Source organism: Pogoniulus pusillus, chromosome 8, assembly GCF_015220805.1.
Source record: "Pogoniulus pusillus isolate bPogPus1 chromosome 8, bPogPus1.pri, whole genome shotgun sequence".
Classification (NCBI taxonomy): Eukaryota; Metazoa; Chordata; class Aves; order Piciformes; family Lybiidae; genus Pogoniulus; species Pogoniulus pusillus.
The window spans coordinates 1,888,043-1,907,615 of record NC_087271.1 but is presented as its reverse complement, the minus strand read 5'-3'; the positions used below and the strand labels follow the sequence as shown (position 1 = coordinate 1,907,615).

General features: G+C 40.2%; 1 protein-coding gene and 1 long non-coding RNA gene across 2 annotated transcripts in view; one reads left to right on the top strand and one right to left on the bottom strand.

Moving 5' to 3' along the window:
* LOC135177259 (uncharacterized) overlaps nucleotides 1-19,573 on the bottom strand; it is a 97,721-nt gene that overhangs the window by 77,936 nt on the left and 212 nt on the right. The gene's annotated exons all lie outside the window — the stretch shown is intronic.
* On the top strand, nucleotides 15,496-17,757 carry LOC135177817 (CARD- and ANK-domain containing inflammasome adapter protein-like). The gene has a single exon (XM_064148272.1). It carries the CDS (start codon nucleotides 15,496-15,498, stop codon nucleotides 17,755-17,757), a length of 2,262 nt encoding a protein of 753 aa, XP_064004342.1.

Here is a 19,573-nt window from a genome sequence, read left to right as displayed (position 1 = left end):
GCTGCACAGATGTCTGCAACAGGAGCTTCTGCTTACACGGTGTAGTAGGCAGGAAAGGCAGCTGATGAAATCTGCTGTCATTCAAATACACTAACAAATACATAAATAAACAAACTGTTTCCCTGAAGTTTTAAAGTAATCATTGCAACAAGTAGGGGCATCATTTTAATCACGGAATAACTACACTTCAGAAGACACTAAGAGTTTGAGCATCCATGGCTATTCTGAATTCTCATCCACAATGATGATTAGTGGGCATGACTCTAAGATGCCTGCTGTCATTGTGCCTTTTATGTCCCAGATAACAAGTCATGAAAACATGCAGCATGCAGGCATAATTCAGTGAATGTTGCTATTCAAACTCATAGCACCCATGTTGAAGAAAGATAACTTAAGTTTTAGATCTCCACTCAATGAATTACTTCTCAGTTTAAAGGCGTGGCCTAACACTGCCAAGCTTGGAGCCTACCTATTTCAAGTGATATTATTCTCAAACTGCTGACCTTTATGTGACCATAAATCAAAGCACCTTGGCAAGCAAAGAAAAAGTTCATTTTCATTTGTGTCCAAAGGTAATTTTAGAACCTTTAACAGCAGTGAAACCTCTGAGCTGCTGCACCTTGCAAGCTCTGGTTGTTTTAATTTTGCCTTGAGAAGTGGAAGACAAAAGGTTTCTTTTCAAAGCCATAACACTTCAGAGATACAGCTTGAGATTTATTCCATTAAACTTCTGACACCTAACTCTAGGTTATCTAAGTTAGGAGGCACCACAGCTTCATGCAGTTAACAGAAAAGCGCAGGCCTTGTAAGAGTGATTTGGTATTTGCTAACTGGAAGTGTCTACATCTTAGCAATCTCCTTCTTTCAACCCAGGAGCCTCTAGGATGAAACCAGAGCATAATGATTATCCTGATTAGACTCAGGAGACATTTCTTTTTACTGAGCAGAGAAGGTCTGCAAACATCCACTACATATCAGTGAAGAACCAATTTCCATATGCAAAGCTTTACTCTTCTGCACGATATACACAATGTAAGCTCTTTTTCCCTAGAGACTAATAGAATTATAGAATCAAGCAGGTTGGAAGAGACCTCCAAGCTCATCCAGTCCCACCTATCACCTAGCCTTATCCAGTCAACTAGACCATAGCACTAAATGCCTCATCCAGTCTTTTCCTGAACACCTCCAGGGACACCAACTCCACCACCTCCCTGGGCAGCCCATTCCAATGGCAAATCACTCTCTATGTGAAACACTACAACATCCTCAAACATACACTGTCAAAACTATTTACAAGACAAGACTAAAAACAAGCCTTAGTGTCAACTCTCCAACGATGTCTCAGGGTCCCAGTCAAGATACAATCCTTATTGTGTCTGACCCAAATATCTGAAGAAGAGAAAATAAAATCTTAAGGCAAAATCCATTTCTGGGTTTCTTGTTTGGCTTTGCTATCATACAGACTGTCCAGTCTCCCTGTTTCCTAACTGAACCAGATGAAGTATTTCTAACAGGGTGCTTTAACATGCAAAATCACAGAAAAAAAACTATGCAAAGCCATGCAGTAGGTATAGCTGACATCAGAACAAGCATTTAGAGTTGGCCTACAGCAAGATCACTGCCCAGAGCTAGCCCTTGAAAAGTTAGCAGCAAAGTCTTCTTCAAATGATGTAACACCACAATTTAGTGAATTTTGCACAGGTTCCTTCTCCTTGAAGCTGAGATTTCTAACCAGTATCTTTCCAGTGCAGCACTGCAGACAGCAGCACCTTTGTCAATTTTCAGAGCTGTGAGCTGTGAAAAAGCAGGCTGCACATGAATCTATGCTTTTAATACATGACCTTGGTTAGAGACTTCTGAATTTTATTTCCCACTTCTGCACCCTCCAAACCTAAGTGCAGCACATTTGGGGAAGTGCCCCTGACTAAGCTTCACGCTTAGTGACAGCTTTTGCTTCTGAATAAGTTTTGTTAAACAATACAATTGACCAGTTTGGTTCTTTCTCAAAACGCTCATTGCCAGTTACAAAAAAGCAGCCTCAGTCCTAAAGAAGGTGAAAATAGCACATCTGGAAACCAGGCCACTGATAAACATTGGAAAGAAAACATGTTTTAAAATCATGGTATCTTATGTTGGGGAAATAAGGATATCAGAATTTCCAGAGCAGAAAGTAAGAAAGATAATGAGTAAGGGCAAAACACTTTTTTTCCCAAGAGACTTTTTCTTACCAGGAATTTGCTTAATCTCAGACCAGACTGTTCTTAAGAAACTTACACATCTTTAGCTTTTAAAAATCGATTGGCTCGACCTATTCCACAAGTATTTCACAGTCTTTCTTGACTGGCTGATATATCCTGGGGCCTTGCTGCATAGAGCAGTTCAATCCCCATCCCTGGAGGGGTTTTTAAAAGACACAAAGATGTGGTGCTAAGGGACATGGTTTAGTACCAGGCTTGGCAGAGTGTGATAATGGTTGGACTCGATGATGTCAAAGGTCTTTTCCAACCAAAATGATTCTACGATGCTATGACCTCAGGTAGCTTTAGGTGTGGTGTTTGAAGAAGCTGCTAATAAAGCAGTTTAGGTTTATATGCCAGTGTGTGGACTGCAGTAACTGAACAGTTGGCCACTGCTGCTACAAGGGCTGCTGCTGCCAGACAAGCACTGACAAATCCACCTCTTGGCCTTAGAGAGCTCAGCTTTGATGTATGTAAGCTTTATTTTTTTTTCCCCCACTGGTGTCAACCTGAGTAGTGGCTTTTCTCCTCCTCCTTTGCCTCTTCTTTTGCACTCCCTCACCTGTGCTTACATACACTTGCAGAATGCTTATTTTAAGCTGCATTGCTTCCCTTATTCAGTTAACCACACAGCTTTACAGACAGACGGGAGGCAATAGGGGAGGCAGAACATCAACACAGGTACAAGCTGTAAAGATGTAGCATCTCCTGAAAGAAATGCTCACCAGCAATCTTCAAACTGCCATAAATTGAGTCACAACTCTTAAATCCATCCTTCCAACTTCCAGTTACACTAACAAAATGTCCAGGCAGATTTTGCACCAGTTTGACTAACTTAATTTGAACTCACACTTTTGGTTAAACAAGCTCAACTTTCCATATGGATGAACCTATAAAGCATGGTTTGACTTTTACAGTGAACATTTTCCCTGCACTCCTTAATTCAAATGAGAAGGTGAGTCCTTGTTCTACCTGCCTATGAAACTGTTTTTGTTAGATGACTAACTCTATGCATATATATTTCAAATTATTTAAGAGGGCAGTGAGGTTAGTTTTCAAAGGCTTATAAATGGAATTTCTTGCACATGTTCCTGATACTGGCTTCCATGTCTGGTTTGAATTTACTTGCAAAACACACCAGCACACCCAAAATTAGTTCCAAGCTATTTCCTTGGCCCCCTTGGTTGACTGTGTTATCATTCTTATCTGCAGAGACTGCTTCTGTGTTTTTCACTGGACAGGAAGTGCCACACTGGCAATGCGAGAGAGGCTTGGGGTTCAACTTCATCTTAGTTGTGGCTGCTCCCATGGATATATGCCTTTGGGTTGAATGTGGCAAGTTGGGTAACCAAATGCTCAGAGTTAAGACTATGAACATCTATTTGCTACTAGGAAAAAGTTACATCTCCACTCAAACTCTGAAGGTAACAATTACAAAGGATGGTGACAAAAGCAACAAAATGGGTGCAGGGAAGGAAAGATCTTACAAAGTTACTCTTTTCTGTTAGCAACAGCTCAATTCCCAAACCTGCTGCAAAATTAGGAACACTAGCAACCCCACAGGTGAACTGTGCTGCCTGGTTTTCTGCGGCCTTTCTTACAGTATTCTCTCCTGAAAGTTAGTTTTAAGTGGTTTTGCATGTCTAGAGTCCCATCTAAGAAGGAAAACACAATATTGTTCCCTTTGGGAATATACTGCCCATTACAGCATAGAAATGCAGGCCTATCAGCCTCTGAAAGCACACTGCTAAGGACGTCAGGTTTTCCTGCTTCTTTAGGAGGGTCTAGCTTCCATGGTGGCAGTTGTCATCTAAGGACATTAAGAAGAAAGAAAACCCCTTGTCTTCTTCAACTGTACAGAAATGGGAACAAGCAAGACCTTGTAGTAAACTTAACAAAACCAAGCCCAGATTCCTCAGAGGTCCTGGGATTCAGCTGATACCAGACAAGCACAGCAAGTAATGACACTGAGTTCAAATTCCACCAATAGCTTTACAGGAGGAGCTACTTCATAGTCCCACACATTACTTTCCATAAATGTTGGGTGTATGAAGCACAGGGAAGATCTACTGGACAGAAGTACTGAATTAATTCTCCTTTTTCCAAGACCAGTCCAGGTCTTGGCTTAAAAAACGAAACTAAAAACAGCAAAGCAAAGAACTAATTATTGGCCTAAATCCTTCCTTTCGTTTGGATCCTCAGAACAAAGTTCACTTCATGGAGATCAACACCCTGATTTAAATGACTCTATGACTCCACAAGCCTATGAGCTACAAAAGTTTTAAAGGTATAGGCTGAAAACAAACATAAACTCCCCATCTACCAGTAAAAATTACCACTTTTGCCTCTGCAACTAAAAATAACTATTTATAATGAAGTTTCAAAAATACAGGAAAAGCTCTTAGAAGTCATAATATGAGGCAGAATAAGCTCAGAGCTCTCAAACACTGAGAATTCATAATGGCTTTATATTTCTTTTACTGTCATCCATCAATATTTACATTATCTAAAAGCCTCTCACCTATGAACAATGCTGTATTAAAACACATTTTGATTCAGTTACTGAACTGTATTAACCTATATTTAAACACTGCTGTCTATTAATCTAAAATTAGAGTACTATGATTCACAGCATTATAAACCCCTATGATTCCTTACATTTATTTGCTTAATATTGCTTGCCATGCCTAACATCACAAGCCTCATCTTCGTCTTGAATTTAGCTATTATTTGATACTTTATGCTCTGGGACTCCTTCCTTAAGTCTGAAGGCTTAATTTAAGCCAGCTGTTCCACAGTAACTCTACATGTGTGGGATTTTCCCACTAAATGAAAATTGTAACTGGGAATCTCTCAAGGAAAAAAAAAAAGAAGAAGAAGAGAGACATAATGTCCCTTGTGGGATGGCTCCTTTTTAAATACAGACAAAGAAACTAACAGCCATGTGATGTGAAAATGATCCTGTGCAACACAGCCATGTTACTGTCATACCTTGATCACGTTAGGACCACATTAGAGTTTCATTTACCAAGCCAGGTTAGCTTTTTTAGCTCAGGTATTTGACCTGAGCTATATAGCTTGTTGGAGGCTGGTGATTACCATGTGGGTATTAATGTATTTGCCCTCTCAGCATCATGACATGAGTCTGTTCTTTAAGGCAGTAACATAATGCTGACACTGAAGTTGATGTCCAGTTAATCTTTCTCTGAGCAGTTGTAGTCCCACTGCCATTCACAGACTAGTGCCATGAAATCTAAGGTTCTGCCTTTAGAACTGCTGCCTGTGGTAACTTCCTCTTTTGCCTCATTTTAACCCCAGATAGCATGTGTGAGGACAGAGGATGAAGCTGATGCATTTAGCTTACAATTTCACCTCGGACAACTGCTTGTTAGGTTGCTTGACAATGATAGCCACCTTTTTGAAAGGACAGCTACAGAAGTAGGTGGGTGACAGGTCCCTACTACTCCCTCCACAAGGTAACACATTAGTAGCAGTGCCCTGTGCCCTATCCCAGGCTGCATCCAATCTCTGGGTGAGAAAGAAAAAGAGCTACCCAACCCATCTGCAGACAGCAAAGCTCATGTATCAAAGCTCTTACTGTGCTTCTGTCGATGTTCATGTCTTGTGGGTTTTTTTCACCAAGTCTTTTAAAATATTCATAATGTATATAGGGTCATAGAACCATAGAATGATTTTAGTTGGAAAAGACCTTTAAGATCAAGTTTAACCATCAAACTAGCACCATCATAACCATTAAACCATGCCCCTAAGTGCATGTCTACACTTTTTTTGTTGTTGAGGTTTTTTTTGTGCTTTTTTTGATGTTGTTTGGATTTTTGTTGTTTGTTTGTTTGAATATTTTATGCAAAATATTGGCATGAGAATCAACCCTAAATGTGCAACTATAATACAATTTTACATCCTGCTATTTGAAGCACTTGGTTCCCTCATATCTAATATTCCAAAACAATATTTTTTATTCAAACTGATTTTCTTCTGAGTAGCGCACACTGAAGGCTATTGGTGTTCATGGGGAAGGATGTATATGTGCACATGAGTACTTACAAAATGCTATTAGCATATTATCAAAGTACAGGGGGGAAAGAATAGTATTCAAGTACAGTTTTTCCTATGCCATTTTGATGAGAAGAAAATGGGAAGTGGGATCTGGAAACAAAACACTGCCATACCAGAGGCAACAGCATTCAAAGGGTTAAAAATCAGTGCAGCATTTGAGAGTAACAGAATGTTTTCCTGTAAGCTCCTTCTATGGCATGATCTAAGGGAAGGTCCAACTTAAGTGCTGGATGTTCATACAGGATTTCCTATGACTAATGCTGTCAGCATTCAAAACTTTTAATTTGAATTGTGGGCGTTATACACAGCTAGGAAATTTACCATTTCAAATTTCTTAGTCAAAAATGAATGGAAATTACTTTGATTTTCAGATTCATTTGCTCTACGTGGAATGATACCATGAAATAAGGAAGTCACTGAGTGGCATATGCTGGGATTGCCTGCCAAGCTTTTACACAAGTCCTTTATATCTGGATGGGATTCACAGGAAGCTTGTACAGGAAGGCCATTTCCTTCCTTATTTTTGAAAAGCTTTGTTGGATGGAAATTATGCCAGTGAGTAAAAGAGGGGAAAGAGGGAACAAACAACCATCTTAGTGCTTTTGGTGCCAATCCATTAAAAACTGAAAGTCATATCTAGAGAACATTAAGGCAACCTGTTGTAAAATGAACTAATGAAAAGCAAGCTTACAGAGTGCAAAAAAATGTTTAATAATTGTGGGTTTTTTTGTTATTTTCAAGATTAAAAAAGAAAGTGACAGAGGTAGCAAACCAAAACAGTGTGGAAAGTGCAAACTGTAGATGTAATCTGCTACAATCAAACCAAAACAGTGTGGAAAGTGCAAAGAGGAGATGCAATCTGCTACAATCAAACCAAAACAGTGTGGAAAGTGCAAAGAGGAGATGCAATCTGCTACAATCAAACCAAAACAGTGTGGAAAGTGCAAAGAGGAGATGCAATCTGCTACAATTAAGTTAAATTTGCCATCATTCCTAATGAGCATTCCACGGCTGTATACACTCTAGTACATCTGCTCTGAACTCCATTGCAAGCTCTGGCTGCTTCAGATCAATTTAAAATAGTGATACTATATTGAATTAAACATGAAGTTACTAATATAGGTTGAGCTGTCACTACAATATCCCTCCTTTGATTTCTTACTGTCATGTTGATCCCATTTTCATGACGCTGTATCAATTTTTAGCTGAAACTAAGCTTTCCATATGTCTTGTGACATGAGAAAAAGGCTGATTCTCTAGCTCATCTCTTTATGGTAGCTAATTCACCACACCAGTATTTGTTAAGAAATCAACATTTTTTCCTTATTCTGTCTCTTCTAAAATTCCTAGCAGGCTTATCACTATTCTGTGCACTATCAAACTATGCATATTGAGCCAAAGAGTTTGCTTCTGTGTGAACCATATCAGTAAACAGGTAGACTACAATGGGTCTGGATGCCTCTTCAGCACCTATCACATCACCTGGCAGGAATTCCAGAAGTCTCAGAGAACACAGCTTACCTCTGAAAGTCTTCTAAACCCAGAAGTGCTACTTTGGCAAGGGGAAAAAAAACCCAAACCAAATAGAAAACCCTCAAACCTTAAAAACTTTCTTAAATAGGGGATTATTCTACTCTACAATAAAGGAGGGAGAACTTACTGAGTGGGTTTTATGATAGAGAAATAATGGTGGAAGAAGAGAGTCAAAAAGCCACAAGCTAGTAATAATAATCAAAGACTGAAAAGGACAGTACAGGGGACAATGGAAGACATCAAAAGCATTAGAAAGAATGACTGAAGAGCACGTAGCTCATTTAAAGATTGCTGGTGGACGTGTGCAATTCTCTCCAGCTGGACATCAGAACCAAACATTCAGAGTATGAAAGCTATTATTAAAAGAAAAAAAAAAAAAGATGCTGATCTAATGACTCAAGCGTGTGCGTTGTCCACAGAGTAGTTATGGCACAGGTAACAACCACGTGCGGTGACAAAAGGCATTCCCAGGGGAAAGAAAATCCACGCTGATGTGTTTTCATGGCTCCTTGTGAGCAAAGCTAGTTAGTTAAAGGCTCTTCATGCTTCTGCTCACAGTGCAGAATGCAAGAGAAAGGAATAAAATAATTAGTTCCAGGAATGGGAATAGAGAAGTCCAAAATGAAAGCTTCAGTTCAGATGAGACTGCACATGATTTGCAAAGTGATGGAAATTGAGGGGGCAGCTGGGTCATGCCTTTCCCCTGCTGCATGAATCACTCTTTGAATGGAAATTTGAGTAGGAAGACATAATGGCTTGGGAACAAAGAGAGCTGCTGGAATATCACAGGTGCAGCTGAACAGAGAAGGATGTTTTGGGATATGCCAAGGAAAGCAAACACCATGAATCTAGAGGGGTTGTCAGGACTTTGTGATTTAGGGAGCTATCCAAATCAACAAGGGCACTTCTCACAGAGTCAAACAGACAGAAGAATAGCTGAGGTCCTCACTCAGTGCTCCAGTTAATCAACTCCTTCATGCTAAAGCTGAATTCAGAAAAAGGAGGTACTGATGCCATCCTGAGTTTCGGGAATCAACCTTACACTCCACTGAGGAACCTCTCTATAGTTCTAATTTATACACTTTGCTGAAGGAGAACTAATCTGAAGTACAGGAATTCAGCTCCTGACATACAAGAAGACATAAACATGCTGGGGGAACCAAAATAGTCAGAGCCAGAGGACTCAAACAGAAGACAGGGGAGGCTGTCAGAACTAGAAAGAGAAGATAACAAGGAAAAGATTAACTCTATATGCCTCAGAAACCATCCAGCAATGAGAAATACTGCCAAAACAAACAAAAGGTTCTTACCAAATTACAGAATTTTGCTCAAAATCAAACACTAACAGGAAGGAAACAATTACATGAGTGTGATATTCAAGCACTGTTATACCAGGAAAGTTTGAAGTTCATTTTGCTGTACGACAAACATAAACTGAATGGATTTAAAAAGCCAATATTTTAACGTGTTGATGAGGGGGGGCTGCAACCAAATGGTAAGAAAGTTGATCAGAAAAAAATAAATTAATAATAATTAAAAAATTAATTGCTTCCATGTCTTCAAAAATCAACTTATTTCTTCTCTAAATATAACATTCTAGACCAAGAAATGAAGACAAGCTAAACAAACACTGACAGGGAATAACTCTTAATCCTGAGTTGCCTTGTTTTCCACGTAGCAATGAACGATGTTACTGAATAACTGAGAAGCAAAGAATGTAGGAAATATAGGCACTCAAGGGTCATAAATAAGCTTGCAAAAATGTTTTTAATGGTCCTAATTATTGCTATTCTTCTGTAAAACTATGGCAATAAGAAAAACTTAAGAGACTGACAACGTAATAGTCCCTAGCTCAGGGAGCAGGGTGTACAGGAACCATTTTTTAGGTAAAAAGAGAAACAAGAAACAAAACAAAGAATATGAAGAAAAAAAGAAAAAAAATTTATGGAGGTCTGAAATGGCAGCTGTGGAGAAGGCAACAGATGCAAGGAATCTTCTCTATTACAAGAAGTCTATCAGGAAGACCAAATAGACTCAGCCAGACCCAACTGTTTCAGTTGCCCTCTAAAAAGGGAATTAACTGAACCCTCATTTACTGTTATCTGCTCTTCCCCTTACAAGACTGCAGAACCTTTTTGCTGCTGGTGGTGTTACTAGAAACTGAAGCCTACCACCACTAGGCATACTGTACTTTTTACAGAGCAGTTGTAAGTTTTCTTACCAAAATTTAAAAACCCCAAACTGTTTTCCATACTAAATCAAAGTGAGTTTTAGATTCCATCAAGTTCAGGTCAAAAACAGCTGTGGAATAAATGGATTTGAAAATTCCCCTGACATAATAAATATAATTTATATACATTTTACTGTAAATGGAGTCCTCAGAGAGGGCAAAATTTCAAAGTGTGTGTGTGGAGACTTCATTAGCAAGCCATTGTTTAGGTAAATGTCTGTACTATGCCTGATGCTTGACATGAACTGTAATAACTTAATAGCAATTAAAACTGGTTTATGATGTGGCAAAACATTATTTCCTTCCAAAGTCACCTTAGTCTCTAGTCATGTCTATAGCATTTTATAATAACTAAGAACAAAATTCTGCTTGTGCAGTGCTTAAAACTCAGAACAATTTTTCACTGATTACATCTACAAAGCAAATTCGGCCAAAAGGCTTCTGTGGGAGATCTCATGGCACTGCTATATCCTCCTGGGAGTCATGCTGCCAGTAAGGTTAGCCCAATGAGTTCAGGGGGCGTGAGGAGGATCTAACAGTTAAAGAACTTCTAGAAATTATTTCCTTCTGTAGGATTTCACTGACCAAGTGTATGTTCCTGACTCAAAACCACAAGGGCTTGTTTGCTTTAAAATGGAAAAAAAAATCTGCTCATTTTGGAGAAAAACCTTGGACTCTATCTGTTTGGTTTTGCTGGTCCTTGAAGCTGCCTCAGCATTTAGCAACTTAATACTTTTCCATCATTTACATGTTATGCTAATGATAGAGGAATTTTGCTGTAACTGCCTTCTGTTGGTGTTGGTCTGAAAGGATACATTTAAATTTCTAAAATTCTAAGACAAAAATCATGATACTGATACAACTTTAAGTCAATGAATAGGAGAATGATATTTCCTCATCAGCAAAATCAGTATCAGTCTCCAGGTTTAGTCAAGCTATTTTGTTAAGACCTTCTATTTTGAAAGCACCTATGAGCAGTAGACAAAGCTGGGAAGCTGTGCCTTCTGCACAGCACCTCTTTCAAGTATAGGACCTGGCACAGGACTCAGCAGGGGTGGCTATGCCCTGTCATTGCCCAAGATGCAGAGAGGGTAAGATGGGAGCCCAGTGTGCAAGTCTGATACACAAATCATGAGGCTGGGTGGATCAGCCTTCCCCTTGCCCCAGCAGGATCCTGCTCAGGCCCCTGATGATACACATGTTCAGTGGATGGCACTAGTCTAGGGAACTTCTTGTATTTAAATATCAGTCAGGGTAGAGTCTGCTCAGCGCCAGGAAGGCCCCAAGCCTATACAGAAACATGACTAACACAAACAACATCACTTGGTGCCAAAGCTCCACTTTTGACTTCCTTAATGTACTGCAGTTAATCTTTAGGCAAAACTCAGCATAACATTTTGTTTCTCTTGCAGACATTCTGACTAGGCACCTTCCCTTCCAGTGTTATAAGTCAAGCACACCCTAATCATCATGAACATTTCTAACACTGCTGTTTCTCAATCTAGCTACACCTAAATATAGTTCAACCAGCTGGGATTTCTGGTTATCCAAACCAAAGCTTTATTCATGAGCCATGCTTATTAATGAAATGCTTTGCAGATATAATTCTCCATCCTTCATGATGTCTAAATAATGATGTTGCCTTTATTATCTCTCATAGACCAGTTATTCTACAGCCAGATATGTCCCCAAGAAACTGTTGGCATGATTACAAACAACTGTATTCAATGAAATTAAAGCACACATTGGGAAACAAAAATAATCACGGTGACTGAAAGTGTGTTATTAATGCCTGGCTTTTTAACAGTTTTATCAACAAATGCCCTGGAGACCACCGGGAGTTACAGGAAGGCATTCAGCTGCATTACATGCAGTTTGCGAAGCAGAAGGCAGTTAGCAGAACGCCTCGATGGAGAAATGGTGACCTCTGCAGGTTCCTCTCTCCAAGGGCCACAGCACCCACAGCACATTTAGTAGCATGCAAGGTGTAGTTTGGCTTGCTTTCATCTTTGAGAAATTAAAAGAGGGAAAATTAAATGTAGATTTGACGATGACATAGCAACATAAAATAATCTAGAGAACACGGGCACGTGTTAATTTAAGAAATAAACGTTCATCTTTGAGAAGTCAGAAAACAATACTTCAAAGGACCTAAACTTCAAAGCGCTCCATAACTTCAAAGCTCTGCACCAACATTAATAAAGACTTAGGATATGTCTGTGAGGTAGAAAAAAATTTCCTTTTTTAATGCTTGTGTAAACAGGGCACAGAGATTAAGTGATTTGCCCAAGGACACAAATTAGTAGCAAAGCTGAGGCTGCATGTCAGAAATAACTGGCTCAAGACTCCCAGCTACAGCTAGGTTAAAACAGTTCTCTATGTGGACACTTACTCAGCAGAAGTCAAAACAGGTATCTTTCCTATCAATAACATCACCTGTCTTCTCAAAAGCCTGCTCTAAACTTCACCAGGTTGTTTTCAACTGAATATCCTCCCACAAAGTCAGTGTACCTAGATCTACCTGAATTAAGGTAACCTTACATATACAGCAAGTCTTACTTCTGCATTTGACAATGACTTTAGAGCTTATGTGGTCTGTGTGAAGATTTTCAGTGTTTCTGTGTCATGATAATCTAACCACTGCAGGTTTCTTGACAACACACTGGAGTGTGTTATCAAGCACAACACAGCACTCCAGTACCAACCAGAACGTTTCACTACATCCTTCTAGAGTAATACATAACATACACAGAGCTGATTTGCTATATAGCCTGGCCATATACCCATTCTGCTAAACACAAAGATCCTTAGGTGCTGACTGAGAAAGAGGATAGGAGCAAATCCCATCATTTTATTTTCAAAATAACCTAGTAAGAAACAGTCCTTAGATACTTGGAGCTAAAGAAGCTGAAAGAAGTAGAAGTGGCCTGTCAAGTATTTAGCAAGAATAAAACCCAATCATTTAATGCCCTTAAACGACAAAAAAAAACCAACAAAAAACAAAAACAAAAAAAAACCCAAGAAAATAATAAAGGCCAAAGGTTTGCCTCTCCCTCTCTCCAACTTGTTCATTTTCTTAAATTTTGCTGTTCTTGTTTTTATTGAAGAGCTTCCTGGTGATCCCATGAGTTTGTGAGCTCATGAACTTCATTAAAGGAGAAGAAGTGTGGAACCTTACATTATTCCCTTCCCATTTATATATCAAATAAGCAGAGATATTAAGTTAAAAGGATAGAAAGAAAAAGCATACTTCAAGCAGCCAGTTCTGAATCTCTTCTCAGCTATTTGGGGTTTTAATCTTTTTGTGAAGTCATTATTGGGACAAAGGCTTATTACTAATTAATACTAATTGAAATATAAAGGCTTTAAAACCAGAATTTCTAAAAACAAATCCATACAACAAGCTTCCAAAATTTTCTTGTCAAATGTGATTCTTGTTTTTAAGACAGACTTTGCTCAGAAGTAGCATACTTATAATGAAGACTTTTTTAATTAGTGCATAATTCTATTTTGAAGCCTGTGATTTGCACTAGTAACAAGTAATTGACTACAGATTATTTTTTCCAAAACAAAGTCCCAGTGTGGCTCCCTAAGAACTGCTGCCTGCATATACTGTTCAAATGTTCCTCCTCAAGGCCAGTTAGGAGTACTGCACCTCCCAGTTGTGCTGTTTACTAGCAAAATACTCTGTGTTACGAACGCCAGGAGATTCCTGCTATACTGTAGACTCTGATACAATATCACCATTTCTGCTTTTAAGTTTTTCGGGAGTTCCAAAAATCCTTGTGCTGTCTCTATTAATGATCCTGGCCAGTACTCACCTAACATTTTCCACTGAGAGCTCAAAACTTTCCTGTGAGAATAATCAAGTATTGCATGGGAACAGTAACAATGAAGAGATAAAGATCCCATTTCACCAAGCTTTAAGTAAGGACTATTGATTTACACAAAACACAGATCAGTCTTCATCACTCTGTTAAGTCCAATCTGAAGACTAAATAATTAGCAGATCACAGACCGAGTCATTAGCAGAGCTGAGGACACTGAGTTCAGACCTGGCTCGTTCCGACAGACCAGTTTCATGTTAACAATCATTAACTAAATGACAAAGGTTTTGCTATTCTTCGTGCAGTGCCCCTCTCTGCATTTCAGAGGAATTATTGGGCTCTTAAACTGGCTGTCAAATTTGCTGATTTGGTAACTGGCAGGCTTTCAAAAGACCTATTAAAAATCTTGCCTTTCCCAGCTATGTCTTCAATTTTTTTTTAATAGAATGAGCTTTGCAATGTAACTTATAAAGTCAACAGAAAAAAAAAATCTAGCAACTTATCAATTGCATTGTACATTCTAGTAAAGAAAATATGCTCAAGGCAGCAAGACTCAACAGAAAGGGCACTGGACTAAGAAACAGATGGCAAGATTTCCCATTTGCTCAAATAAAGTCAAGCTTTCAGTTTTTACTTCTAGCTCTTGCAGAACTCTGTAATCTCCATTTCTCTCTCACCTGGTTTCAAAATGTATAGATGATTAAAATTCAGTTTCCTTCTCTCCATAAGGAATTTTAACACCAGTAATTTAATTACAGATAGATATAAAGGTCCTGCACTCATACTGAAGACTATACAGATTCACAGATTTTAAACTCTATTTAATTATACCTTAAGTATCGATCCTGAATCACACACCTTGATCCACCTCTTAAGTTCCAGACAGACTCCAGGCTATAGCAGGAATGACATGCTATGGTTAACTATAGCTGACAGACTGCAGTTGTAACTCATATTAGAAAGGCTGCATCACTTTTCCTAACTAGCCACACATGGAGTTTATTTTTATCTAGGTCTTGATGTTTTCATTTCATTACATTACAGAGCTTTCACCTACGTAGCTGGCAATGTGTACTCTTTCATTTAAGATCACAGAAGGTATGTAATCATGGCAACAGTAACTATGCTGTGCATTTTCTTTTGTCATATTTAATAGACTGGTCACTTAGGCACCTACAAAAACCAGCATGGCCAGAGGAAAAGAGAAACTCCATAAACAATTATCTTCTATTCAAGAATCAGGTTCACAAAAGCTTTTTTTCCCTCCCTAATTATGTGTAAAAAGTCCGGAAGAAGTCTTCCGAGTGGAATATCTTTCCATATCACAGACTTTTGTTTTGTTATTAAACTTTACTTGTTGCTAAGGAAGAACAGAGAAGATGAAAGGGCTTCTAACAACTAGAAAACCAAAGGTGAGGGAGCTTTGATTTCTTTCTCATTTTTTAAAGTTTTATCACTGAACTATAATGGTTGTTGGTTCATAGTTCTATGAAAAGAATGTGTGAAATGATGTGAACCTGCTTTGCTATTTCAGATTTAATTTCAAACATCAAACAATAGCTCAATTCACATTTTGAACAGCAACGTGATCATGCACTCAACCAGCTTGTTCACAAACCCCTACGCAATTGAAGTCCTAAAGACTAAAAAAGAAGAGCTAGTACAAGGCATAAATGACCCAGACCATCTCCTGAACTGGCTGATAGACCACGGCATTTTTACCCTAGAAAAAAAGATGGTCGTGAGTTTCTACAGGACAAGAACAGAAAAGAACTCCCGAGTTTTAGACATACTGATTTCTCAAGGTGAACGTGCCTGCAGGCTCTTCTTTTATCCATGCTTGAAGCAAGTGGAGCCAGAACTTTATAGCAAGATGAGAAAATATGTCAGTGAAGTAAATGAAAGCATTCGAGATGCTAGAAGACAGCTGGTAGGATATTTACTTGAAAAAGACAAGGTCTGGTTTGAAAACAGCAGTGAAGGGTACCAGGAAAATAAAGAGAGTTGTAGAAGAAAAAAGCAAGAACAGGTTATTAAGAGGAAAGGAAAACAAACACAACTTTCAAGGGCAGCAAAGCCCAACAAAGATCACACTGATGCTAGCATCTTTGATGCAGTTGCTAAAGGACATCTTTCTGAGTTAGAGAAAACACTGGAAGGCATTGATATCAACACACTAAACTCTTCCAGTGAAACACTTCTGCATGTTGCAGCTCTTAATGGACACCTAAAGATACTGGAATATCTGATCAGCAAAGGTGCAAAGATAGACATGAAAGACAAGAAAGGAAGAACTGCACTGCACAGGGCGGCTGAGGAAGGCCATGGAGATGCAGTGAAAGCACTTCTCCGATGTGGTGCTTACATGTACAGTGTGGATACGAAAGGCAAGACACCACTTCATTTGGCTGCACAGAGTGGCCACAGTCACATCCTGAAGATGCTGCTGAAAGAAGAGGCAAGAAGCTACAAGAACCAGCACAACTTTCTGCACCTGGTAGCTCTTAAAGATGAAAGCAGACTGGCAAAAATGCTTTTAAGGGCTGGTGCCTGTGTTGATGGAAGAGATGAAAGAGGACAGACTGCTCTTGGTTACGCTGTTTCTCAGGGGTCTGAAAACACTGCAAAAGTCCTACTGGAAGCTGGAGCCAGGGTTGATTCCAACATAGTCCAAAGAGCCTTCAACAGCAATCACCCATCCATCTTCAAAACACTATTAGAATATTCTAAAGATTTGTCTCCTGCCATAATGGAGTCATCTCTTTTTAGAGCCGTACAGAAGAATCTGCATGGTGCTGTGGCAGCTTTAATTGACAGAGGTACAAACATAAATGCCTGCAATGAAATGCACTACACTCCTTTACTCCTGGCATGTGAAACAGGCCAAGCTGAATCAGCAGAAGTCCTCATAGAAAAGGGAGCAGACTTTGCAGTAACAACTCCTGCTTCGGACACAGCTTTGCACCTGGCAGTTCAAGCTGGGGCTGCTTCCATTGCCAGTCTGCTTCTGCGCAAAGGGATGGAAATTAATCTTGTGAACCAAGCTGAGGAAACCCCACTCCATATTGCTGCTCTTCATAACAAAGGAGCTTTAGTTGGTCTTCTAGTTAATGCTGGGGCCAAAATTAACGCTGTCACTAAAGAGTTTGTTACTCCCCTGCATATTGCAAGTCAGAGAGGAAACACCGATGTTGCCCAGCAGCTGTTGCATCACAAAGCCCATGTTAACGCTAAGGACAAGCAGTCAAAATCACCTTTACATCTTGCTGCTGAAAGGGGAGACAAAACAATGGTGGAGATGCTTCTGAAGGCTAACGCTGACCCCAACGCACAAGACAAGGAGAAAAAGACTCCCCTACACACTGCAGCTGTGAGGGGACATCTCAGCGTCGTTAAAGTTCTGTTAGCTAAAAAAGGAAGATGTGGAGCTAAGGACATGGATGGATGCACTCCAATGCACTATGCAGCAACCAAAGGAAACACAGAGATCATCCAAACTCTTCTGACATCAGGGAAATATACAAATATCGATGACAGAAATATCTGGAGAAAGACTGCATTGCATATTGCAGCAGAACATGGACACAGTGACTTGATAAATCTGTTACTGAGCCATGGGGCAGCCATCAATGCCTTGGACTGCAGCAAGGACACTCCACTGCACTGTGCATGCAAGGCTGGCCACTTCAATGCAGTGAATTCTCTCATAAACTGGGCACAGGGAGAAAAAGCAAATTTACTAGCTGCCAATAGTCTCAGAAAGACCCCATTACAAGTAGCAGAATTCAATAAAACAGAAAACCAGGCTCAAATTGTAGCAGTTTTGAAAAAGAAAATGTTACTAACAAAATGAAGGCGTGAAGCAAAAACTTCAGAATTTAACCACAGAATTATTTTGTAATGTCATCTGCATAGTACTGTTGCCCAGTGTGATTAAGAATTGTGTCAGGGAAGGCAGAATCAAGTCAGCAATCAAAGGTGGCCATGGAAAAAAGGTATCCTAAAGACTTCCAACTATTGATGAGTCTTTTGCTTCTCTCACAAATCTCATAATTGGACTCTATTTAAAAGCATCAGTCTTAAATACGTTGTGTGTGACCTCCTGTAGAATAAATCAAGACTCTTGAAAAATAAAGACAATGATCTTTCATCTTTCTCTATTAGCTTGCACAGACAGCTTAGTTAAGCACTGTTTAGTAAAATCACATTTAACAAAAAGCCACTTATTATGAATAAGGAGACATTTGTATCCCTGAGGATATAGAACATAGAGATTTTGGAGTAGATAGCACTAGTTTTGTTTAGCTTAGGCAGACCTAACTACAGAGGGCTGCCAAAACAAATGGATTTTGCCCTCTCTTTCAGTCCAGCCATGCATTCCTACTCTAGGTTGTATTCATGAGCTGATCCAACTTGTTCCACAGCTACAATCGAACAAAGGGGAGAAGCTTGGTAGCACAGGGCTGAATAGCACTGGCTCTCCTGAGGGTAAGGTAGTATTAGCTTGGTTTATGCTGATTACAGTACTGCTCTTCGAGCTAACTGGAGATTAAGAGTCAAATTTACTAGTGTGGGGCTGCCCTAGCCTAGATTTACTGGCCTCATCCCCCAAGCTAATAAATACACTTTGGTCAAAACCAACCAGAAGAGTAGTGTGTGCCCAACTTTGCTAACACAATGATGTTGTTTTCAGGACACGATTATATGCTACACTGACATTCATTATTGGGCTGGATCCTCTTTAAGCTTTCTGTACTATACCCTATGACAGAGTCTTGATAGATGTTGAAACTCTACCAATGATTTTGCTTCCATCCTTCACATCATGCCATTTGCTTAAGTGCTGCCTTTTAAAGTAGTGAAGATCAATTGTGCTTGCTGTTTAATTTCACTTTCAAACCAATTCCAGCACAAAGAGGTAATGTTCGGAATCGAAAGGTTGCAACAGAGTTTATTGGCTCAAAAACATTTATATTGTCACCTCTTAAAACAGAAACACTTTCCTTGAGTTTATGGCTAGTTCCCTGAGGTAATTTTCTATGCAACGATAACCAAAGCTCGTGGCTTTTCACATTTCCCTTCAGGATAGGATTAGATGCTCAAGTTCCACAAAGGACCAAACACCTCTGGTGAAATGAAACACACATTTACGAATATATGGACCTGTGACTTTTATAATGGCATTGGAGTACTTCAGCTTGACCCGCTGAGCCGCCCAGCGGCTGTCCTCTTCTAAGGGAACGAAAGGACACGATGGCCTGCTCGGAAGCGCACCAAGGCCAGCACGCCAGACACCCGAAGCGCCACGCACCCAAACCGCGCCGCTCTCCGGCCCGTCCACTACTCTCACCGCGGGCAGCTCGCAGTTCACCGCCACCCCGGCAGGCGCAAGCGCGGGAAGGCGAACCGCCACCCTGAGGCCCAGCTTCCCCTCAGAACGTTCCCACCCCGCAACGAGCGGGGCAGCGCGGAGCTGCAGGCACCGCGGAGCTGCAGGCAGCGCGGAGCTGCAGGCACCGGAGAGCGCGGCCTGGGCGGGCTCCAGCGGCCTGGGCGGGCTCCAGCCTCCCTCTGCCGCGGCCCGCTCCTCCTCGCCTTCAGCCCCCGGCTTCCCCGTCCCCGCCTGTCCCTCCCCGCCTTCCCCTCCGCTCGCACCCTGGAACTCCCCG